The sequence below is a fragment of the Balaenoptera physalus genome (assembly GCF_965194825.1).
Source record: "Balaenoptera physalus genome assembly, chromosome: 15".
Classification (NCBI taxonomy): Eukaryota; Metazoa; Chordata; class Mammalia; order Artiodactyla; family Balaenopteridae; genus Balaenoptera; species Balaenoptera physalus.
Genome location: NC_138894.1, coordinates 71,423,237 through 71,448,264, shown reverse-complemented (window position 1 = coordinate 71,448,264; position 25,028 = coordinate 71,423,237). Strand labels below are relative to the sequence as shown.

General features: G+C 39.2%; 1 protein-coding gene across 12 annotated transcripts in view; it reads left to right on the top strand.

The window, feature by feature from the left end:
• The window catches only part of LTBP1 (latent transforming growth factor beta binding protein 1), a 417,364-nt gene that overhangs the window by 219,976 nt on the left and 172,360 nt on the right, over positions 1–25,028 (top strand). For all 12 annotated transcript variants that reach the window (XM_082426963.1, XM_082426964.1, XM_082426966.1 and 9 more), the window contains 2 exons: positions 16,153–16,255; positions 20,281–20,352. In XM_082426963.1, the coding sequence (XP_082283089.1) occupies positions 16,153–16,255; positions 20,281–20,352 (175 nt within the window). The remainder of the gene's footprint in view (positions 1–16,152; positions 16,256–20,280; positions 20,353–25,028) is intronic.

Genomic DNA, 25,028 nt, shown 5'->3' with positions numbered 1-25,028 from the left:
TATGCACAGCATCTGTGGACCAAGCAAACTGTACAAACCTCGAATACAGTCAATACCTAGAAAGATCTTTCAGATCCACCCCGACTTGAGAGACTCGAGTGTTGGCTCCTCTAAAAAGCATTTCAATCCTTCAATGCACATTGCTCTCTCCTCCCGACCTTTTACTGCATGTAGAATCCAATCAGATCATTTTGAATTTAGTTGTCTTAAAGTTGATGATTTTGTGCCTCTCTTCTCTTCCCCACAAGCTTGTGCTTTGCATGAGGACAGGGCCACTTACAGACTGAGCTCACTACTGGGCACAGGTGAGTCGTCAGTAAATATATTAGTATTAGTCAGTGTAGGCTAGGTTTTGCTGCAGTAATAAACATTACAAAAGCTTACACTTTGTTTGTTTTAAATTTATTATTTATTCATTATTTATTTTTGGCTGTGTTGGGTCTTCGTTTCTGTGCGAGGGCTTTCTCTAGTTGCAGCAAGCGGGGGCCACTCTTCATCGCGGTGCGCGTGCCTCTCACTATCGCGGCCTCTCTTGTTGCGGAGCACAGGCTCCAGACGCGCAGGCTCAGTAATTGTGGCTCACGGGCTTAGTTGCTCCGTGGCATGTGGGATCTTCCCAGACCAGGGCTCAAACCTGTGTCCCCTGCATCGGCAGGCAGATTCTCAACCACTGCGCCACCAGGGAAGCCCAGCTTACACTTTGTATGCACTGTATGTCTAACAGGTGAGCAGGGGGCTCTGTGCTACACATCTCTCAGGGACTCAGGCTGATTGTGGTCTCCACCATGTCACTGCTGTGCTATATGGAATACATGACCTCTCAATTCTGACAGCAAGAGAAGTCTTAACCCCCAATGTGACTGTAATTGGAGATAGTCTGTAAGGAAGTAATTAAGGTTAAATAAAGTCATAAGGGTGGGGCCCTGATACAATAGGATTAGTGTTCTTGTAATAAGAGACACCAGAGAGCTCCCTCTCTTCGTCATGTGAGGACATAGCAAGATGGCAGCCTCCTATAAGCCAGGAAGAGAGTCCTCACCAGAACTGGCCATGCTAGCACCTTGATTTTGGTTTCTGACACTCCGGAACTGGGAGAGAAAATAAATGTCTGTTGTTGAAGCCACCCAGTCTCTGGAGTTTCGTAATGGCAGTCCAAGCTGACTAACAGAGTAAGGGACCAGAACATGTGGGGAAGCAGGTGGTTCTTTGGTGGGCAGTAAATATTCCCGCCACAAGTGGCAGAGCAGTGCTCAAGACAGACATGGTTCCCTGCTCACAGGGAATTAAAGAAACTTATTAATATGGCTTGTGGCATTCAGTTTTTCTATACTACTTGTGACCAAACCACAGGTAATTATTAGTTTTGCGTTCTGTGTACTTGGATGAGATACCGAAAAACGGAAAGCTTAACCAAGTGAGGCACGTGTTACAGCTGACATAGTGTTATGAGGCCCCAAATGGGTTTTTGTTCCTTTCAGTATCTCTACGTAAACAAAAATGAAACTGACGAGCAATGAAGCTTCATAGAAAGAATTTCTCTGAATACAGTTCTAGAAATAAGCATTGGGGAGAATAGGCCTTATGTTCATCATTTGGGAGTGATCTGATTGCTGTAGTAATAACCATGCCATACCTACATGCCTGTCTTTATTTCCTCCCTCATCTTGAGTCTAACTTTATAAAGGAAATATCCTTGGTAATGGAAGTTTGGATAAATTTCATGTTTGTACCATCTAGTACTAGGATTTATGATGTTATTTGTGTTTTGCTGCAAGGAAAGGCTAGCGGGAATTATGATGTTGGGATATAATCATGAAAAAACATAATTCTTTTTGCAATTTAAGAATAGCAAGACACATACATCATAGCCTGCTAGACTAGACTGTTGAAATACTCAAATCATTGTAGAGGTGGAGAAAATAGGCAGCCCAAATTTGATCGTTTATTTAGAAAAGATGTCAAGTAGAATCATACGTTTCATGCTTAAGAATTTTTTCTCCTTTTATGTTACTTTAAAACCATTTTTGCCTTAGTGTAACTTTAAAAATACTGTTTCATAAAACTAAAGTAGTTGTCTGGAATTCCTTGAAGCCCATGGTTTGGCTTCAGCAGGCTTTAAACAAATACACTGTCAGAAATCAATGTGGATACATTTCCAACAGTTAATGCCCTAGTCACAGTAGATACTTTGTAAAATCAATACCCTGAAATATCAGAGGATTATGGTTGTATCAGATACACCACATGCCTAACATTGTTTTAATTACTCTAATAAAAGAAAGCTGGGTGGACTTTAAAAAAAAAAAACAAAAACAACAAAAAAAATCTTGCCTGTAAAGAATGTTCTGCTCAAGCCAAAGCAAATTTTTTACAAGTTCTTTTAGAAAATCTGGAAGTATTTAAGCGTTTTCCTCTTCTTCTTATGAGACAATGCCTGTTACCCTGCCAGTGCTCCATCGTACAATATTCTCCTTTATGACAACAGGCCTTTAGAACAAGTTGATCAAATATGTTGCTATAGTTGCGTTAGTGATAGGGTTCAGAGATTTGGACCCTTTTTCTCATTGGCACATAGACATGAACATATTTAATGTTCTGGTACATGGACGCTGAAGAGTTCTCATGAGGGTTTCTAGTTTGATTTGGAGCCATAGTTGGTCCACAGGCTGGAGGAGGACTGTTTTGCTCGGAAGATGGGCAGAAGTCATTTTGCCAAAGTGGAAATGTGTTTATATCACAGCGAAAAGATTAATAGAAACAAAGAGGCCCTGTGACAGAAGTTTGGATTAATTGTTACATTACATACAGGGAGAACTTTTCCCATGAGGGTCCTCATTCTGGTTTTTATGAGAAATCCCAGATTTTCAAAAAATGGGATTCACATTCCTCAACCAGATTCATAGAACTGAGGGTGTAGCTTCTGTTTGCCAGAATACCTCAAGGCTTTGTGCCAGAACATTGGAATAAGGTGCTTCTGGGTGGAGGTAGAGGTGAGCATGGCAGTTGCACACTTGGAATAATTTATGGGACACCTGTGCAGAGTGGGTTGATCAACCATAATGTGACTTTAAAATGAGTCATTGCTCAAGGCATGGAAAATCTGTATCTCCATGACTGTCTTGAATAATTTCTGATATTTTGCCTATTGGTAATCATCTATTCATTATAATTCTTATAATTTAGAGAGGAGCCATTTAAAAGCGATGACTGTTTTTAGAAAGAGCTGCCTTTTTTTTGTGAGTACTGACTAGCAGGAAAGGGAGAGGATATGAAGCAGGGTCCAGAAGAGGAGGCCCATTCTGGTTATCACTGATCAAGTTGGTCCCGGTCAGGGTATGATGTTAGGACTAGGAAGCATGTGGCAGCAGGGAATCTAGTGTATCAACCTGGCAGGCAGGGAATATTTAAGGAACATGGAGCTTCACAGGTTACCCTCACCCCTGCACTAGAGTCTTCATAAAATCATAGAATCTAGGCGCATCAATGAATATTTGCAACTAGTCTATCCTTAAAATTTGATTGGTGAGGAAGCTAAAGTCCAGAGAGAAATAAATTTGCTTCACGTCTTGTTTTGAGTTTATGGTAGGTAAGGGCCAAGACTGAGGCTTTCTGCTTCCTACTCCAATATTGTTTCTACTGTTCCATCCAGGCTCTTAGGTCATTTTTCCTGGGTGTGGAGGATTCACAATAAACCATTGCTGTCTGTATAAGTCAGCTTGGGCTGCCATAAAAAATACTATAGACTGGGTGCTGAAACAACCAAAATTTATTCTCATAGTTCTGGAGATTGGAAGTCTAAGATTAAGATGTTGAGAGATTCAGTTCCTGGTCCGGCTCTCTTCCTGGTTTGTAGATGGCCATCTTGTCACTGTCTTCAGATGGCAGAGAGAGAAAGGGCTCTGGTCTGTCTTCCTCTCCTTATAAGGACACTAATCCTATCACAAGGGCCCCACCCTCATGACCTCATCTAAACCTAATTACCTCCCAAAGGCCTTACCTCCTAATATCATCCTGTTAGGGGTTAGATGTGAATTTGCATGGAGGGGCACACCAACATTCAGTCCATAATACTAGCTGAACATGAAAAAACAGATACATTCTCTGGGACATGTTTTAGGGAGTTCCATGTTCTGCAGTGTCTTGTGATTGCACTATGGGTGCTTGGGAGTAGATGCAGAGTAGGCTTCACTATTTTGGCTTCATGGTCTTGGTCCTCTGGCACCAAGACATGGCATATGACAAGAAGGATCTTGATGTCCCCAAAGTGAAATCATCTGCTGCTTGAACATTGATATTAACTGGTTGACTTATTGTGATACCATGTTGTCCTTATTGAGTAGAATAAAAATGAAATCCAGATAATCACAAACTCTCCACAGCATTTACTCCCTGACATTTTCTACTGGTCAGAGCACTTTTGTGAAAACCTGAACATTTTTAGCAAAATCTTAAGAATATCGTGTTTCTTCTTAAATATCTAGAGCTAACTTTTTTTTTTTTTTTAATACAGCTCTTCTCTGTAAGTTGAATCTGGGACACTGTATTATATTGAGTAACTATTAGATTACTTGGTCATTTGTTAAATAAGCCTGGACTTTTAAATGACGGACCCAGAGGAAGGGGTCTAATATTGACTGTGAGCCATGCATGTCTGGACATGTGGCTATCTCACGTAGAATCTGCCTCTATGTATTGTCTAAGTTTTGAGAGCTCTGTGAAAATGGACATTTTTAGTTCCATTTTATAGAGAAAATAGGCAGAGAGAGGTTGAGAGTTTTGCCCATGGCCATGTAGGTGATGATGGGTAAAGTGAGGATTTGGACCCACGTTGGTCCAACTTCAAAGACTATGCTCTTGTCATTTATTCGGTTATGGGTCATCTTTACACTGCTTTTCACTGGGCCCACAGGGGATAGAATTGTGTGGGAAGGTCAATTTCACAGTCATAAAGCACTAATTCTGCCAAACATGGAGATGCCTGGGAGTTTGTTTTGTGTTGGGACCTCTCTTACTGGGACAGCATTTGTTGGGAAAGAGATCATTTATGGTAAACTTAAAAGCCCCATTCTGCTAGTCATGTGAGGAGAAGTATAGCTAACGGGCCTTTAATAATTATCCAATTTTATATTTTGGTCCTCTATTACTGATCATGTTGACCTTAAATATAATTTCTTCCCTTTTTCCCCCCATGAATGATGTACTCTATCCCGATAATTCTTACTTACTTTTGAGGGGAAGTACTAGATGTAGAATACTATACTTTTATAAAAACGTACTCTTTTCTTCCTCTTCTTCCTCCTCTTTATCAATATTTCCATGTTTGCCACACTGCTTCAAAGATGTCAAATATCTCACTGGAAGCAATCCAGAACTTTTGGGAAAAGGAATGGTGACCTTTCCTTTTCTCTGTCTCCTGATTAATTTTGATATCCAACTACAGATTGACTCCCAAATTGGGAGAATTCTCCATGGCTTAGCTCCACCTCAATCTCTGACTTTCCCCACCGGCTTGCTGTTCCTTTGCATTTGGCCTGCCTTCCTCTGTCCTTCCCCCACCCCCGCCCTGGGGTCCCTTCCAGTTGTATTAGGTATTGGGCTTAGTTAAAGCTGCTCCATCCCTTTGGAATCTCTCTCCCCAGTCCAGCCGTTGAGTCACTGCCTTGTTTCAGTTCTTGCCTAAACACAGCTCTGCATACTCTTGCAAGAAAGAGTTGCAATGCATCAGCCTCTCTTCTTTCATGTTTTACTTTAGTGCAATCTCTAGGAGCATTTTAAAAATCTGTATTCCTTTAACATTTTAGGTTCTGTTTATTTGTTTCTTTGGTTCTAGCGCCTTAATCTCTTTGGAAAATGTTCTTTTTTCAAACTCAAAGTATTTTATACTTCAATGTATAATGGTTCCTGATAACAAAATAAAGTGAGCTACATACAAGTGATAAGGATAATTTGTAAGAGTATTTCAGTATTAACATTTTTAAATGTCTTAAGTAGTTGGTCCTTGACATGGTGGCCATCTTCATGAAGTGACCCTTCTACTACTGAAATATCTGAACCCTTTTAAGGAATGTATCCTGAGAGCCTAACAAATTGGCCAGCACTGTACCACTTGATAGGTTGCACCCACACAAGATATAAACTGAGGAGGACGGTGCAGATCCAGCCCATGCTCTGCTTAGCAAACACTATGTCCTGGTGCAGAACACACCCCAAAAGATCACCTTCTTTTAGTCCCTGCACAGGGGCTGATGGGGTAAGGTCAACCATGCTTGGACATGCATCATTTAGTCTCACCACAATCCTTTGAAGTTGGGATTACTGTCCCATTGTCTCAGGACTGGTCAGGAGAGGCTGGATAATCTGTGGAACATCTCATCAGAGAGAGCTGGGGTTTAGATCCAGGTATAATGATTCCAATCCAGTACTCCTTCCTTTCCCCAAGGCTGAATCTTCCTTGGAGAAGATCCACTCGCCCAGTGTAGCAAACGTTCTTGAAATGAGGATATTATTATAGGTACCAGTAATCTTAAGGTGTGAAAATCTCTTGAAACCACACTCCAATGTTTATCACAGTCTCTTCAAGCAATTGTTCATCTCTGAAGCAACTCCAGTGGTGAGTTTTTAATTGACAAAAAATATAAGCCATGATAAGTTGAAAACTTATCATTCCAGCTCATTTATTTATAGAGAGATCTAAAACCAGTTGTCCTCACAGCTTTATTTTGAGTATCAGGAAAGTGGTATGGTGTTTTAAAACTGAGGATTTGCAAGGTAAGTTTTGCAGATAAGTCTGCAGATAAGTGTTCTCAGTCAGGTCAAGATTTAGAAGAGTACAGTATCTTGCAGTCTGTTAATTCTTAACAATGTTTAACAAAGGCTTTTACACCATTGCTTGCAATAATTTTTTGTTGTAAAAGTCAAACCATGAACATTCATGGAGTAATTGTAATGATTTTTAAATAGTCTTACCTTCTGATATATAGTGCTAATACAGGTATGCAGATAGGAAAGGTCGAGTTATTTTCATGCACCCAATCTTCTAAGAATCATGGTGATTAGGGCTGAGAGTAGCTCTATTTGTTTTTCCCTTTTCTATCTAGTTTGCATAAGTCCTCACCTTTCAGGCTGGGGTGAGCATCTCTGGTGATGTTGATTTGAGGGACGAGGTGTGAGACGCAGGAGATGGGTAGGAATGCCTCTGCCCAGACACAGTCCTGTAGAGACGTGAAAGCAACAGAAGTACTTGGGGTTCCTCTAGTGTGTAGTAATTTGCATTTCCTAAATCAAGTAATGCAACCTGTCAGTGTATATTGAGCATAGAACCCTAGACCTGGCAGAAACCCTAAGAGTCATCTACTTCATACCCTGAGCATTCCTGAGAGATGGTCCTCCAGCCTCCATTCCCAGGGAAGATGTTGACCTCTTCCATTGTTGAGGATTATTAACTGTTGAAAAGGTCTCCTGCTTAATGAGTTGAATCCTTTCTTCCTGTGATTTGCAGCCTTTAGTCCTGCTAATACCTTCACCATGCAGCTAACTTCAAACAACAAGTTCGTTTAACATATCTGAACTCTGCCACCTGTCTTATTATCTCTACTTTCTTCAGTTGATACTCACAGAACCTGGTTGCCAGAACCTTCCTTGTTCTGTTTGGACACCTCTAGGTGGGTCATACATTTGCTGAACCCTAGAAGGGACATGTGGGGTTAGAGTGTCCCCTATCTGCATCCAGAGGTTGTGGGAACTTTTTGAGGAGCTTTGTGACATTGATCGATGGACAGGATAGATTCTTCTTTCTGACTTGAAATAACTAAATATTGGGTTATAAAGTTAGCACATTTCTCCTGGATTTCTAATGAGATATGCCTTGAAATGAGAGACAGGCTTTCTCTGAAAATGTGGTGAGTGATTCACATAGGAGAAATTCATTTGTGTTTATTTTGTTTTGTTTTTTAAATTTTTGAATTTTATTTTATTTTATTATACAGCAAGTTCTTATTAGTCATCAATTTTATACATATCAGTGTATACATGTCAATCCCAATCTCCCAATTCACCACACCACCACCACCCCCCCCCCCACTGCTTTCCCCCCTTTGTGTCCATACGTTTGTGCTCTACATCTGTGTCTCAATTTCTGCCCTGCAAACCAGTTCAACTGTACCATTTTTCTAGGTTCCACATATATGCGTTAATATACGATATTTGTTTTTCTCTTTCTGACTTACTTCACTCTGTATGACAGTCTCTAGATGCATCCACGTCTCTACAAATGACCCAATTTCATTCCTTTCTATGGCTGAGTAATATTCCATTGTATATATGTGCCACATCTTCTTTATCCATTCGCCTGTCAACGGGCATTTAGGTTGCTTCCATGACCTGGCTATTGTAAATGGTGCTGCAATGAACATTGGGGTGCATGTATCTTTTTGAATTATGGTTTTCTCTGGGTATATGCCCAGTAGTGGGATTGCTGGATCATATGGTAATTCTATTTTTAGTTTTTTAAGGAACCTCCATACTGTTCTCCATAGTGGCTGTATCAGTTTACATTCACACCAACAGTGCAAGAGGGTTCCCTTTTCTCCATACCTTCTCCAGCATTTGTTGTTTGTAGATTTTCTGATGAAGCCCATTCTAACTGGTGTGAGGTGATACCTCATTGTAGTTTTGATTTGCATATCTCTAATAATTAGTGATGTTGAGCAGCTTTTCATGTGCTTCTTAGCCATCTGTATGTCTTCTTTGGAGAAATGTCTATTTAGGTCTTCTGCCCATTTTTGGATTGGCTTGTTTGTTTCTTTAATATTGAGCTGAATGAGCTGTTTATATATTTTGGAGATTAATCCTTTGTCCATTGATTCATCTGCAAATATTTTCTTGCATTCTGAGGGTTGTCTTTTCGTCTCGTTTATGGTTTCCTTTGCTGTGCAAAAGCTTTGAAGTTTCATTAGGTCCCATTTGTTTATTTTTGTTTTTATTTCCATTACTCTAGGAGGTGGATCAAAAAATATCTTGCTGTGATTTATGTCAAAGAGTGTTCTACCTATGTTTTCCTCTAGGAGTTTTATAGTGTCCGGTCTTACATTTAGGTCTCGAATCCATTTTGAGTTTATTTTTGTGTATGGTGTTAGGGAGTGTTCTAATTTCATTCTTTTACATGTAGCTGTCCAGTTTTCCCAGCACCACTTGTTGAAGAGACTGTCTTTTCTTCATTGTACATCCTTGCCTCCTTTGTCATAGATTAGTTGACCATAGGTGCGTGGGTTTACCTCTGGGCTTTCTATCTTGTTCCATTGATCTATATTTCTGTTTTTGCACCTGTACCGTATTGTCTTGATTACTGTAGCTTTGTAGTATAGTCCGAAGTCAGGGAGTCTGATTCCTCCAGCTCCATTTTTTCCACTCAAGACTGCTTTGGCTATTTGGGGTCTTTTGTGTCTCCATACAAATTTTAAGATTTTTTGTTCTAGTTCCGTAAAAAATGCCATTGGTAATTTGATAGAGATTGCATTGAATCTGTAGATTGCTTTTGGTAGTATAGTCATTTTCACAATGTTGACTGTTCCAATCCAAGAACATGGCATATCTCGCCATCTGTTGGTATCATCTTTAATTTCTTTCATCAGTGTCTTATAGTTTTCTGCATACAGGTCTTTTGTCTCCCTAGGAAGGTTTATTTCTAGGTATTTTATTCTTTTTGTTGCAATGGTAAATGGGAGCGTTTCCTTAATTTCTCTTTCAGATTTTTCATCATTACTGTATAGGAATACAAGAGATTTCTGTGCATTAATTTTGTATCCTGCAACTTAACCAAATTCATTGATTAGCTCTAGTAGTTTTCTGGTGGCATCTTTAGGATTCTCTATGTATAGTATCATGTCATCTGCAAACAGTGACAGCTTTACTTCCTTTCCAATTTGTATTCCTTTTATTTCTTTTTATTCTCTGATTGCTGTGGCTAGGACTTCCAAAACTATGTTGAATAATAGCAGTGAGAGTGGACAGCCCTGTCTTGTTCCTGATCTTAGAGGAAATGCTTTCAGTTTTTCACCATTGAGAATGATGTTTGCTGTGGGTTTGTCGTATATGGCCTTTATTATGTTGAGGTAGGTTCCCTCTATGCCCACTTTCTGGAGAGTTTTTATCATAAATGGGTGTTGAATTTTGTCAAAAGCTTTTTCTGCATCTATTGAGATGATCATATGGTTTTTCTTCTTCACTTTGTTAATATGGTGTATTACATGGATTGATTTGCGTATATTGAAGAATCCTTGCATCCCTGGGATAAATCCCACTTGATCATGGTGTATGATCGTTTTAATGTGTTGTTGGATTCTGTTTGCTAGTATTTTGTTGAGGGTTTTTGCATCTATATTCATCAGTGATATTGGTCTGTAATTTTCTTTTTTTGTAATATCTTTGTCTGGTTTTGGTATCAGGGTCATGGTGGCCTCATAGAATGAGTTTGGGAGTGTTCCTTCCTCTGCAATTTTTTGGAAGAGTTTGAGAAGGATGGGTGTTAGCTCTTTTCTAAATGTTTGATAGAATTCACCTGTGAAGCCATCTGGTCCTTTTGTTGGAAGATTTTTAATCACAGTTTCAATTTCATTACTTGTGATTGGTCTGTTCATATGTTCTATTTCTTCCTGGTTCAGTCTTGGAAGGCTATACCTTTCTTAGAATTTGTCCATTTCTTCCAGGTTGTCCATTTTATTGGCATAGAGTTGCTGGTAGTAGTCTCTTAGGATGCTTTGTATTTCTGCAGTGTCAGTTGTTACTTCTCCTTTTTCATTTCTAATTCTATTGATTTGAGTCTTCTCCCTTTTTTTCTTGATGAGTCTGGCTAATGGTTTATCAATTTTGTTTATCTTCTCAAAGAACCAGCTTTTAGTTTTATTGATCTTTGCTGTTGTTTTCTTTGTTGTCTATTTCATTTATTTCTGCTGTGATCTTTATGATTTCTTTACTTCTGCTAACTTTGGGTTTTGTTTGTTCTTCTTTCTCTAGTTCCTTTAGGTGTAAGGTTAGATTGTTTATTTGAGATTTTGCATGTTTCTTGAGGTAGGCTTGTATAGCTATAAACTTCCCTCTTAGAATGGCTTTTGCTGCATCCCATAGGTTTTGGATTGTCGTGTTTTCATTGTCATTTGTCTCTAGGTATTTTTTGATTTCCTCTTTGATTTCTTCAGTGACCTCTTGGTTATTTAGTAACGTAGTGTTTAGCCTCCATGTGTTTGTGTTTTTTACGTTTTTTCCCCTGTAATTCATTTCTAATCTTATAGCGTTGTGGTCAGAAAAGATGCTTGATGTGATTTCAGAGTTCTTCACTTTACTGAGGCTTGATTTATGACCCAAGATGTGATCTATCCTGGAGAATGTTCCGTGCGCACTTGAGAAGAAAGTGTAATCTGCTGTTTTCGGATGGAATGTCCTATAAATATCAATTAAATCTATCTGGTCTATTGTGTCATTTAAAGCTTCTGTTTCCTTATTTATTTCCATTTTGGATGGTCTGTCCATTGGTGTAAGCGAGGTGTTAAAGTCCCCCACTATTATTGTGTTACTGTCGATTTCCTCTTTTATAGCTGTTAGCAGTTGCCTTATGTGTATTGAGGTGCTCCTATGTTGGGTGTATATATATTTATAATTGTTATATCTTGTTCTTGGATTGATCCCTTGATCATTATGTAGTGTCCTTCCTTGTCTCTTGTAACATTCTTTATTTTAAAGTCTATTTTATCTGATATGAGTATTGCTACTCCAGCTTTCTTTTGATTTCCATTTGTGTGGAATATCTTTTTCCATCCCCTCACTTTCAGTCTGTATGTGTCCCTAGGTCTGAAGTGGGTCTCTTTAGACAGCATATATATGGGTCTTGTTTTTTTATCCATTCAGCAAGCCTGTGTCTTTTGGTTGGAACATTTAATCCATTCACGTTTAAGGTAATTATCAATATGTATGTTCCTATGACCATTTTCTTAATTGTTTTGGGTTTGTTTTTGTAGGTCCTTTTCTTCTTTTGTGTTTCTCACTTAGAGAAGTTCCTTTAGCATTTGTTGTAGAGCTGGTTTGGTGGCGCTGATTTCTCTTAGCTTTTGCTTGTCTGTAAAGCTTTTGATTTCTCCATTGAATCTGAATGAGATCCTTGCTGGGTAGAGTAATCTTGGTTGTAGGTTCTTCCCTTTCATCACTTTAAGTATATCATGCCACTCCCTTCTGGCTTGAAGAGTTTCTGCTGAGAAATCAGCTGTTAACCTAATGGAATTTCCCTTGTATGTTATTTGTCATTTTTCCCTTGCTGGTTTTAATAATTTTTCTTTGTCTTTAATTTTTGCCAATTTGCTTACTATATGTCTTGGTGTGTTTCTCCTTGGGTTTATCCTGTATGGGACTCTCTGCGCTTCCCGGACTTGGGTGGCTATTTCTTTTCCCATGTTAGGGAACTTTTCGACTATAATCTCTGCAGATATTTTCTCTGGTCCTTTCTCTCTCTCTTCTCCTTCTGGGACCCCTATAATGCGAATGTTGTTGCGTTTAATGTTGTCCCAGAGGTCTCTTAGGCTGTCTTCATGTCTTTTCATTCTTTTTTCTTTATTCTGTTCTGCAGCAGTGAATTCCACCATTCTGTCTTCCAGGTCACTTATCCGTTCTTCTGTCTCAGTTATTCTGCTATTGATTCATTCTAGTGTAGTTTTCATTTCAGTTATTGTATTGTTCATCTCTGTTTGTTCTTTAATTATTCTAGGTCTCTGTTACACATTTCTTGCATCTTCTCGATCTTTGCCTCCATTCTTTTTCCGAGGTCCTGGATCATCTTCAGTATCATTATTCTGAATTCTTTTTCTGGAAGGTTGCCTATCTCCACTTCATTTAGTTGTTTTTCTGGGGTTTTATCTTGTCCCTTCATCTGGTACATAGCCCTCTGCTTTTTCATCTTGCCTATCTTTCTCTGAATGTGGTTTTTGTTTCACAGGCTGCAGGATTGTAGTTCTTCTTGCTTCTGCTGTCTGCCTTCTCTCGTTTGTATTTTTAAGTTGTAAAAATCACTTTAATCTGGGAATAAAAATGTGGTTCAGTAGAGTCAGCCTGTGTCCATGTGATAATGTCTCATGGAGAAGTAGAACCTTCCATTCTGAGATCATCCCGGATTCTAACATCCTTATCAATGTGATTGTCTCCAGTGTGGCCTTTTGGTGTGGAGGGGAGATTCTTCCTCTACCTTCTTTTACTCTAGATGCTTCCTACATCCAGGTAAGACCTAGTGGTGCTGAGTAGTCTCTTGTGTGAGAGCCCTCATCTGGCCACAAAGATGTCTCAGGTGGAGTTTTTAGCTACACGTTGAAGTCTCTGCATCGTTAAATAACTAAAGGGGCGTACATGAATCCTTGTGCCTTGTTACAAGCCTGGTTTCATCCCTTGCAGTCTGTCCTCATACTGTGCACACCCAGTTTTGAGAAGAACACACGGTGTCGTGGTACCACCTACGCTGCCATTTATTTAATCGATTTGGATGGCTTGTGCTGCTCTTGGTGGTGGACCCACAAAACAAAGCCATGGGATAAAGCAGCCTGAATCCTGTAATGAAAACCTTGTACCTTTTTTGAGCTCTGGTGAGGAGAAATGATTTATTTTTGCCCTCCCAAGTGATACATTCTAGGAATCCAAGGTGAAAATTGGATTTTAACTGCTAGTAAAATTTAGAGCATATAAAATCGGCAAGTGTTGAGAGTTTTGCTTGATGAAGGGAAGAACCTAGAGAGTCTGTGACAAGAATGGACTACATGTGATGTGCATTGGTGTCTTATGTTAATCTGACTGATAAGACTGGAAATAAACCATAAGCAAACTTTGTCAGTGGACTGCAACAGTGGAGACCTCTGTGTTCTTAACATAATCATTTTGTTTCCAGTCTTATGCCTGGAGCACTGTTCTTTCTTCCGTGCTTCATATTTCAGATTTAAGCCTTCTGTGATTAAGCTAAAGGAATCGGGGAACTACCTCAATCCAGCCAGTATGTGCTCTTCTTCCCTCAGGTTCTCCATTTTGTACAAGTGTTCACACTCCCTTCCCGTTTTCCCCCCTCCCCTCCTCCTGCTTATCATACACTATTTTTGGAGAGCATACAACATCCTGTTGAAATCATTAAAAACCACAAAAACCTGAGGAATTCAAAGCTATGATGTAACAAAAACTTCATTAGCTGAGCTGAGCCTTCTCTGGTTTTGTTTTACAATTGGGACATGTAGTTACTTAGAGCCTCGTTGGGAATGCTGCATGGTTGGACCTGGTGGGAAAGCAGCGCTGTCCCTGGAGGCCTGCCAGGTGACTGGTGTCTACTCACTGCTGCCCTTCTTCGAGTCACCACCTGCCCCAGCTTTTTGTCCCTGAGTTCTGCTTGCTAGCCTGGGCGAGTTTGCTAATTTCCATGGTTTTTCCCAGAACCACTGCTTGCTTGAATGGATGGCAACTAGTTTGTTTGTTTCCTAGTTCCTCCTTTCTTCCTTCCACATTTATTGAGCGTTTATTTGCAATGTGTACTGTGTATTGGGATATAAATAAGATACATCTGTGTTTAATTAAAATGCATAGTGGAAGCAGTGGAATTGTGTAGAAAGTGCCCTGGAGTAGATGGGATGGTTGGAGGAACTTGCTGAAATTGAGGAGACAGGAGGCTTCGTGGTGAGTGTCCTGCAGGGCTGGGGATTACGGGATAAAGAAAGTTTCTCCAGGCAAAAGAAGAAGGAAGGGCGTTCCAGAGAGGAGAAACGGCTTTTGGAAAGACAGTTTGTACAGAAGATAAGGAGTCCTTTGGTGTGCCTGAAGAATGGATGTAGAGAGGTAGAAGGGGACAGAGAGAAAGATTGTCTAAGGAGAGAACAGGAAGGTCCCATGTATCATGCTAGGGAGGTTGCAGTCTTCAGACAGTGGAGAGTCGCTGAAGGTTTTCAATCAGAGTGATGTGATCAGACTTGTCTTTGGAAAGATGACTCTGGAAACCATTTGGAGAATCTTACAGAGACTGAGGCAGAGGAAGGCAGAGGGACCCCTTAGATCTGGGGCATGGGCTTAGCCTGCACAATAGGGATGAGGAGTCAGGTGGCCCTTCCTGCACAGCTGGCCTCCAAATCCATACACAGAGCAGAATCTGTTGCCCTAGAGCCTTCCCAACCCCACTGAGTTGGTCTAACTTTAGGATCCTGCCTCTCAGCCTCTTCTGACCTTGGTTGACCAAAAGATGGGATAGATCTTCACATCTGTCAACTCGTGTTGCTCAGGTGGCCTCTACGCCTGGCTTTTCTGCCTGCTGGCCTGACTTAAACCTGCCAGCACCTTCCTAGCTTGGCTGACTTCCCTGGGTCAGGCTGCTTGGATGCCTGGAGACTTTGTCTTGTCCAGAGCTGATCTGGCTCAGCCTGTGATCATATCCTGTCCCTGCGCAGCCCTTGGTGTTACAGGAGGACGAATGGCCTCTTTAGGCGGGATCTGTGCCACATTCTCAAGGTCTCTGTACACGCCTCACCCTTACAGCTCTGTTCCCTGAGTGTCCACGGCAGAGATTTCAACAGACAATTAAAACTCAAATTTAAAAAGTTTATCTTTTATTAATTTTTTAAAAATTTTAAAATTAATTTTTTAATCGGAGTATAGTTGATTTACAATGTTGTGTTAGTTTCTGCTGTACAGCAAAGTGAGTCAGTTATACATATACATATATCCACTCTCTTTTAGATTCTGTTTCCATATAGATCATTACAGAGTATTGAATAGAGTTCCCTGTACTATACAGTAGGTTCTTATTAGTTATCTGTAAAAAGTTTATCTTTTAAGTTTTGAGGTTCTTACTAAGGAAAAAATGGCATTGGAAAGTTAAGTTTTATAAAGTGCTCTGAACAGTGACAGGTTTTCTGAAGACTCTAAAAATGCCAAGGAACTCTTGGAAATATGCATGTTTACTTGAGTGCGGTATTGATTGTGTGCTGGTGTTTTGTTCTGAGGTTTTAGAGGTCTCCCCGCCACCCCCCACCCCCCCCCCGGTTCTGTGTCAATAACAAAAACTGTTTTATAATGTGGCTGTGAAGCACAGCAGTGCTCTGGAGCTGGGCATCCTGCATTCAATTAACCTTTGTATTTCACACCTCATCATTGCAGTGTGGCAAAGCGCTTCCTGGCCTTTCAAAGCAGGAGGACTGCTGTGGAACCGTGGGTACCTCCTGGGGCTTTCATAAATGCCAGAAATGCCCCAAGAAGCCGTGTAAGTGACGTTTCATCATTCCTTTGCAGGTTAATGTAGCGTATCTGTTTCCTTATGATTACGGTTTTAATGGTGAGGCAACATTAGACTTCAAAGAAATTGCATTGAATTGTAGAACGTAGTGTGATAATTTGCATTTCCAGAAACCTTGCAAGTCTGAGAAAGCTTTCACATGGATTCTGCTTTTTAATAAACAGTTATCAGTTGCCTTGTCCAGCTGGATTACTTATTTAAAAAAAAAAAGTCTTTAGACAGGGGATGTGCTATAAGTAGGCTCTATTTTCTGAGGTGAAAGAAAAATAAGATCTCTTTTAAAACGATAATTAAATGTTCCAAACCCTATAAAAAGTCAGAGCAGTTGCTATTTCTTAAATTACATTCCTTAAATGAAATTTTTATTAATATCCACGACTTCTCTTGTAGTTTTTATTACACTATAGGTTTTCAAATTTCACTGAAAGGAAAGGCTAAAATGGAGAAATGAATGATTGCTGATTTGTGAAAGAGAAACAATCACTAGGACACAGTGCTTTTCTCCTTTTCCTCTTAGTTGCTACTGTTAAACTATCACATTTTCATGACATGAATCTCTACTGACACCCACACGCATTTAGTCTGTAAAATTTGTTGTTCAGAACCTGTTGAAGTGAATAAATCCAGATGTACATCTTTCTATTACTTTTTTCACAATTTTTCTAATACTTTTCAGAAAGCCAGAGGTAACTTGTTTTAAGTTGAGCTTTTTTCCTCTTATTCGTCGTGTTTTTGCCAAGAAAGCAAGTGATGTTTTTCTCTTCATCATCTTTTGCTTTGTGTTATTGAAGATTTTTGTAGGTTTTTTTAATAGTTTATGCTGCAAGGAATTTCTCATTGGCTTCAATTGGATAAGTTTTATTTACCCTTCTTTAAACGTCTGTTGATTTGATTGATATTCTCAACTGCCTTTTAAACTTGTTCAATCTAGAATCTGCCATTTTAGAATCACTGCTCCATAGGTCTGTCTTACATACTGTTCTTCCATCGCCATCATAATTTGTTTTAAATAATTGTCTCTCTTCCTTGTCTTTCAGACTTAAACGTTCTCTAAATGTTTTGATGTCTAAGTTAATTTCACTTATTTTCTTGATAATTGCTTCTATCTTCCTTTAGAGGAATAATGTTTGGAAACACCTACTAAAGTTTCTGATAATTAATGAATTCTTCATATGGGGGGGGAAAAAACCACATAAATAACGACATTCAGTACCGAGACATTGTCCCCAGTGGACTTTCTCTGAGTTTCAGTAATGATTAGCAACGTGAATTTCCAGCAAGTGGGTTGAGTGCGATGGTCCTGCCTCACTGAAAGATACATCTGCCTAAAATTATTGTGGCAACCTGACTGAAGGGACATCTAGGGGACATTTGGTATGATTGCAAGAGCATGGAGTTTAGAGTTAGGTAGACCTGAGTTTGACTCCAGCTCTGCCATTTTCTGTGGAGTCTTATGGATCATGAAACGAGTCTATATTTAAAATGTTGAAGAAGCATTGCCTTTTTAAAAATGTCCTCCCTTCATTTTTGGGTAAGTTTGTCTTCAGGAATATTGTGAAGGGTGATATGTTTCCCACTGCTAAGTCTCAGGGCTGAGGAAAGAGAAAGAAGTCCAATTCTTACAGCTTGGTTTTGGGGCTGCATTTATGTTCACTAATACTTTTTCCATTTTATCTCGTATTTTTCTTTTCCATTTCTCCCCTTCTCTGTGTATCTTTTGCTTATTTAGCTTTTTCTCTTTCCTCTTATTTCCAAATCCCAGCGTTGCAAGACAGGGACAGAAGTTAAGAGTAAAGGGAATCATACTGTTGTGTTTTTCTGTTTTGCTTTGTTTTTTAATCCCTAACTCCCGACCTTCTATCATTTTCTATCTAGAATTTTATCATCTGGGGATAAATTCACTGCTTTATATGGTTTTATATCTTAATATGATAATTTAAGTTGAACGTGAAAGTACAAAGTTGCTATCACTTTTAACTAAATGCTGATGAAAATAAGGTCATATATGGGCTCGCCTAATGTATAAATTGAAGACATTGATTCTGTTTCATGAAGAGCAACGCAGATTATGAATGAAGTAAACTATTAACATCTTGACATTTACTCCTTTTGTGCCGTCCTACGATGTGACTCACTCCCAAGAAACATACTCAGGGTCACATTCTTCCTGTGTCATTTAACAAACGTGCCTTCGTTGGTACTAATCTAAATCATACTCGTTTTGGAAGAGAGCAGACTTTCCTTGGCTTTAGACGCTAGGGTTCTGTGTTCCATGCCTTTTTTTTTTTTTTTTTTCCCACTCGAAGTAGTTCAAAATTCAGTTTTCAGGTGGCTTTTATTTAATGTTTTGAAGTTTTTGTTTAGCCACATACAGAGGGACCTTTCATTGTTGATCAGTTCTTACTGTGAAAACGTAATTTTAAATCTGCAAATAATTTCATTAGAGAGTCTGTACTCTATTAAAAATGTACTTGGTATGAACAAGTCACTTGTCCTTTAAACATTTTTAGAAGAAAATTAGCATCAAATTCTAAATGGAAGAAGAATTTAAGATCATCTGGTCCAGCTCTTTCTGCCTTGAGGTAGATGACTGTTAATTTTTAAACAAGATATGATCTCTCTTTTGCCTTTGAACAATTCACAGACAGAGATTGCACAGTCTCTGTAGGTAACCTGCTACAGGGTGTCCTTGTTATATGGGATAAGACTGGACATGTGGCCAAGAGGCTGAATGGGCAACTCCCCCTGTATCAACCTCTTTTTTCTTTTAACCCACTATTCCAAGATTCCTCACTTTAACCACTTTCCAGCAGGAGAAATACGGCAAAGAAAGGAAGTAATAGAGGAGATGAATGCCACTAGTAAATACTCACACTGTTCACTAGTGGTGAGAATAAAGAGCATGTGTTAGGGGCAAAATAATTTTATTTTTCAAAACAAAATTTCCATTTTACTTGCAGCTTTCTTTATTTTACTCCTTGTTCAGTTCTTCGAAGTGGTTTGACCATTCATCCTATTTTGATGACAGCCCGTCTTCTGTTACTCATCTTAATAAAATAACACCTTATTGCAGGAAACAATGATATCTGGGCTTATTTTTGTCAGGCATTGCAGTAAACATTTTGCATAAATTATCTCTAAACTCCACAACAACCCTGACCTGCTCAATAGATGGGAATACTCCCATTGTACAGAATTCCATTTGAAACCCAGGAAGCTTGTCTTCCAAGGTGGCAGAGCCAAGATTTGAACCTAGGTCAGCTTGGTCCCAGAACTTATGCCAGAAAGGTTCTCGGGTATCACGTTAGGATGTCAGAATTTCAGTGACTAGGATTTTGTTGATAAATTGTGACCGCAACATTTGTATTGTTGATGAGTTTCCTGAGTTGATGAACCATTCAACTGATCAGAGCAGCCCTTCACCTATCCCAGGTTCCTCTCCTCACCTTCTGTTCTTCCCAGCTTCATGGCATAAAGAATCAGCTCATCACTGGAATATGTGAGCCTGTTAATGAGGCGAGCATATAATTTATTGTCTAAACTGGGACACTTTTAAGAGTGAAATGGAGTGGTATTGATGAACTTTGCTGGAGCAAAGGTATCACCAAGGGTTGTCCGAGGCAGACCAGGATGTATAGTCACCCTCTCTGAATTTATAAGAAAATTCAACTGCCTGTAGTTAATCATTGGGGAGGAATTGATTTTTTTTTTTTTGGTAATAAATAATCACTAATTGGAAGAAAATATAGAACAGTCTTATGATTCTTTGAACTAACATAATCAAGATTGACAACTAATTGAGATTTATGTCTGTTGCAAAATATGAGGTATACTGAAAAACAAGGAAAATGTGAAAGAAATGCATATACCTTGGGTTGGTATCTTAGAAATAAGATCACTGATGCTTTATATGGCTTTGGTTATCACATATAGTAGTTTAGGGTTGTAAGAATTTAAACTAAGCATGTAACATAACTGTTTCTTTTTTACAGCTTATCATGGATATAATCAAATGATGGAATGTCTACAAGGTTATAAACGGGTTAACAACACCTTTTGTCAAGGTAAGATTAACTGACTTCATTGGTGTATGAGCTCAACAGTTGTTTGGCTTCTGAGAAACCTGAGTTGTTTTTCCATGTTTTGTTCATTAGCCCAGCATGTGAAGGTTACACAGAGAACCACCTCTTGCTCACTCTGTTTAGGAAATAGAAGTTTAGTGTGTGGTTGCTAGAATTACTTCACTACCATTTAAACTTTATGGAACTTTTCACCCTTCTATCTGTGACGAAATCCACGAGAGATGGGATTACATTATGGAGCACGCTGTGGGCTCCACGCTGGTCACCTCCTGTCCACACGTGGGTGTGTGTGCAGGTGAGCACATACGTGTACCTAGAAGGACTGCTTCTTTACTGACACACGATTGGGCAGCAGAGTTCCCTTTTTTCTTTCATCAGACTATTTCTGGCTACCTTGCAGTATTCAGGTATTAAATATCAGAGCAAACACACATTTCTTAGTCAATAGGGTAAAACTATGTAGTTAAATGTGAAATGCCTTGAGTGCTTTTTTTCTTTTAACGTCTTTATTGGAGTATAATTGCTTTACAATGGTGTATTAGTTTCTGCTTTATAACAAAGTGAATCAGCTATACATATACACATATCCCCATATGTCCTCCCTCTTGTGTCTCCTTCCCACCGTCCCTATCCCACCCCTCTAGGTGGTCACAAAGCACCGAGCTGATCTCCCTGTGCTATGCGGCTGCTTCCCACTAGCTATCTATTTTACAGTTGGTAGTGTATATATGTCCATGCCACTCTCTCACTTCATGCCAGCTTACCCTTCCCCCTCCCTGTGTCCTTAAGTCCATTCTCTACGTCTGCATCTTTATTCCTGTACTGCCCCTAGGTTCTTTAGAACCATTTGGGTTTTTTTTAGATTCCATATATATGTGTTAGCATACGGTATTTGTTTTTCTCTTTCTGACTTGCTTCACTCTGTATGACAGACTCTAGGTCCATCCAACTCACTACAAATAACTCAATTTCGTTTCTTTTTATGGCTGAGTAATATTCCATTGTATATATGTGCCACATTTCTTTATCCATTCATCTGTCGATGGACACTTAAGGTTGCTTCCATGTCCTGGCTATTGTAAATAGAGCTGCAGTGAACATTGTGGTACATGAATCCTTTTGTTTTTTTGTTTTGTTTTTTTAAAATAAATTTATTTATTTATTTATTGGCTGCATTGGGTCTTTGTTGCTGCACGCGGGTTTCTCTATTTGCGACGAGTGGGGACTGCTCTTAGTTGCGGTGCACGGGCTTCTCATTGCGGTGGCTTCTCTTGTTGTGGAACATGGGCTCTAGGTACATGGGCTTCAGTAGTTGTGGCACTCAGGCTCAGTAGTTGTGGCTTGCGGGCTCTAGAGCTCAGGCTCAGTAGTTGGAGCGCATGGGCTTAGTTGCTCCGCAGCATGTGGTATCTTCCCGGACCAGGGATTGAACCCGTGTCCCCTGCATTGGCAGGCGGATTCTTAACCACTGCGCCATCAGGGAAGCCCATGTAGTACATGACTCTTTTTGAATTATGTTTTTCTCAGTGTATATGCCCAGTAGTGGGATTGCTGGGTCGTATTGTAGTTCTATTTTTAGTTTTTTAAGGAACCTCCATACTGTTCTCCATAGTGGCTGTATCAATTTACATTCCCACCAACAGTGCAAGAGGGTTCCCTTTTCTCCACACCCTCTCCTGCATTAATTGTTTGTAGATTTTTTGATGATGGCCATTCTGACTGGTGTGAGGTGATACCTCATTGTAGTTTTGATTTACATTTCTCTAATGATTAGTGACGTTGAGCATCCTTTCATGTGTTTGTTGGCAGCCCTGAGTGCTTTTGTTCAATGTATATGGAAACATACAGCAGAGGGACCTTCAGAAATCATCCAGTTCAGTGTCTATACTTTACAAGTGAGGATATTCAAGCCCAGACTGGTTAAATGACTTTCCTGTGGCTAAATAGAGCTGAAGTTGTAACTCAGGTTTACCAGTGCCTAGTTTAGTATCCATATATGATAGCAAATTCATTTCAGTTACTTTGAGAGATGCCCAGTTAATGCTGCTAATTTCCCAGTACGCATCTAGGATGAAGGTGGTGTTGGTAGTAACTTATGTGTACTTTGGAATAAATGTTGAAAGAGCCTCCAACAGTCTTATTGAACGAAAATCCATATCAAAACACAGCACATTCCTCGGACTTGTGGTTTCAGGCTCTCTCTCCTTGGCCAGTATGTGTTTATAGGGCTGAGTAGATTTAGGTAATGTTAACAATATATAGATTAATCCCTATTAAAATGGTTCACGTCAAAGGAATATCTTAATTACCTGAGAATTTTCTCAAGTAAATTGTCTCTATAATACTGTGTCTGTTTAACTTTTATGATTTGTAGAGCTTTTACTGACTTAAAAAGAATCTTTTTTTGAAATGCACATAGACATACCATGTCTTTAAAAAGTTTTGCCTTCAAATATTATAAGCCCTCATCGTAGATGAAAGAACGTTGGCAAAGGAGAGGGTGCCCAAGATGCTTTTTGAGAAACATCTGCAAACCTGTAGTACTGCTAGGTACATGGGAGTAATGGATTAATTAACACTATGTAAGAATCAGTAGAATTTAAGATATTATTAAAAGTTCATATTATATGGATGGAAGGTGGAATTAAATGGATGGAAGAATGAATAGATGGCTAAATGTATATTCTGCAGTATAAACCAAGTTGTTTCACAGATTTGGATAAAAATGTATATGAAAAGCCCTAGCCCATTATAAGGATGTGTTAGTAGAAGCGGAATGAGCAGGGCATTGGAAGTAATGACTTTGTACTCTGCCAGTCAGACTGAATTTGGGGTTTGGGTATTTGGTGTTCATTATCTTTTGGCTAATAAGGTCAGCCAGGCTTGTGAAGGGCCTGGTGTTAAACATGAGGGTGTTTAGCCTAGAGAAGTTGAGACTGAAGAGAAATATAATGGCTGCCTTACAAACATGGCTTTAAATAAATGTTTGATCAACTTTCCTACAAAACAAGACTTTTATGAGTTGCTTCAAAGGCCATAGTCAATAGAATGGAGTTATAAGGAGGCATATTTACAACAACTACAAGCAAACCTTTTCTGTGGGTTAGAGTTCCCCATTAGTGTAATGGAACACCTTTGGAAGTACTGAGCTTCCAGCACTTAGAGGTGATCCAACAGATCCTTAATAACTATTGGCTTGCGATGCTACAGGGACTTTCTATCCTGTGCAGTACATAATGTTAAATGACTCTGTAGGTTCATTCCAGTACTCTGATACCAGTATTACTCTGTCACCAAGGACAGAGGTTGTGCATGAGAAGAGGGAAATTACTTTTTGGTCTGTCGCACAATTTTTAGACATGTAGTTTCCTGAAGTGTCCCCTTGATCAGGCATATCTGGTTGCTTCATTAAGCTGTAGAAGGAGGAGGATCCTTATTTATCCTTCACCATCCTAATCCTACGTGGCTAATTTTTAGATACTCTCCAGAAATGTCAGATGCTCCTAATTTCTCTGAATGTCAAATGATGAAGAATATACTTATTTTCTCGGGGTGGGGTGGGATTTGGACATTAAGAATCCCAATTAGAAACAGAGAGACAGAGAGTACCCAAGGTCACACAGATAATTAAGAGGCCCAGCTAGGATTAAACTCCCAAGCCACCTCTATTTCTGTCTGCAGCATGACCTCCTTTACCAATTTTGTATATATCTATGAAGTATTACTAATGTAGATACGATATGCCATCTGTTTTGAGAACGAGTAGAAGTCAAAGCAATTAATGTTAATTTGGTTTTGTTTAATAAGAAAGGATGGTTATCTAACATATTCCTTCTACTGGCTGGTTCAAGGTTCTAACAGTTCATGTTCATAAAAATACCACTGTAGAAGTGGAAGTGAAAATTTGCAAGTAATCATTTGCCATCTCATTTAGCAAAATAAAATGGAGAATCCTTTAAATAATTCCTTGAGGTTTTTTGTCTTTTCCTCTTCTGGTTTGGCTGGTATGGAGTGACCTTTAGCAAGTTTCGTTCATACTGAGCATATCAAATGGTTCCACCTCAGTCAGTTGCACTGATGTTCAGTAACGCCAAATCCTGGCTTATGTTTGTCTCAGGAAGATATTTGCAAAACAGTGTTGTACTTTTTGGCGTGAATTCTGGAGTGAAGTATCACAGAGAATTCTATTTCATGGTGCCTCAAGAAGGCACAGCTAAATTACACTACAGAGAAGATTGACTCATAACGTAATATGAATCTATGGAAATTGCTTTTGAGAGAAGGGCTTAATTTCACTCCCTTGGTGATATTATTGGTCACAAAAATTGGGTAGAACTTTCTCACATTACATATATACACTTGGACTTTCCTAGAGCCTTGAAGCCTTTTGATTTTATGCTGAAGTTTTTCAAAAGAAGCCCATTAACCATCTAATTACTTGTGCATTCCACATTGTTCTTGGAGTTTAATGTCTTCTCAGTTTACAAAGCACATTTAAAATTAAAGTGATTAATAACTAGAATTACATTATTTCCTTCAACTAAGTGAATTAATGTACTGAAACAACTTTTCATAATGGGCACTCCGTAACAAAGAACCAACTGTTCACAAGTTAATTTGAGGAGCTTTCAAATAATTGCCCTAAAAGTTGGTTTTTT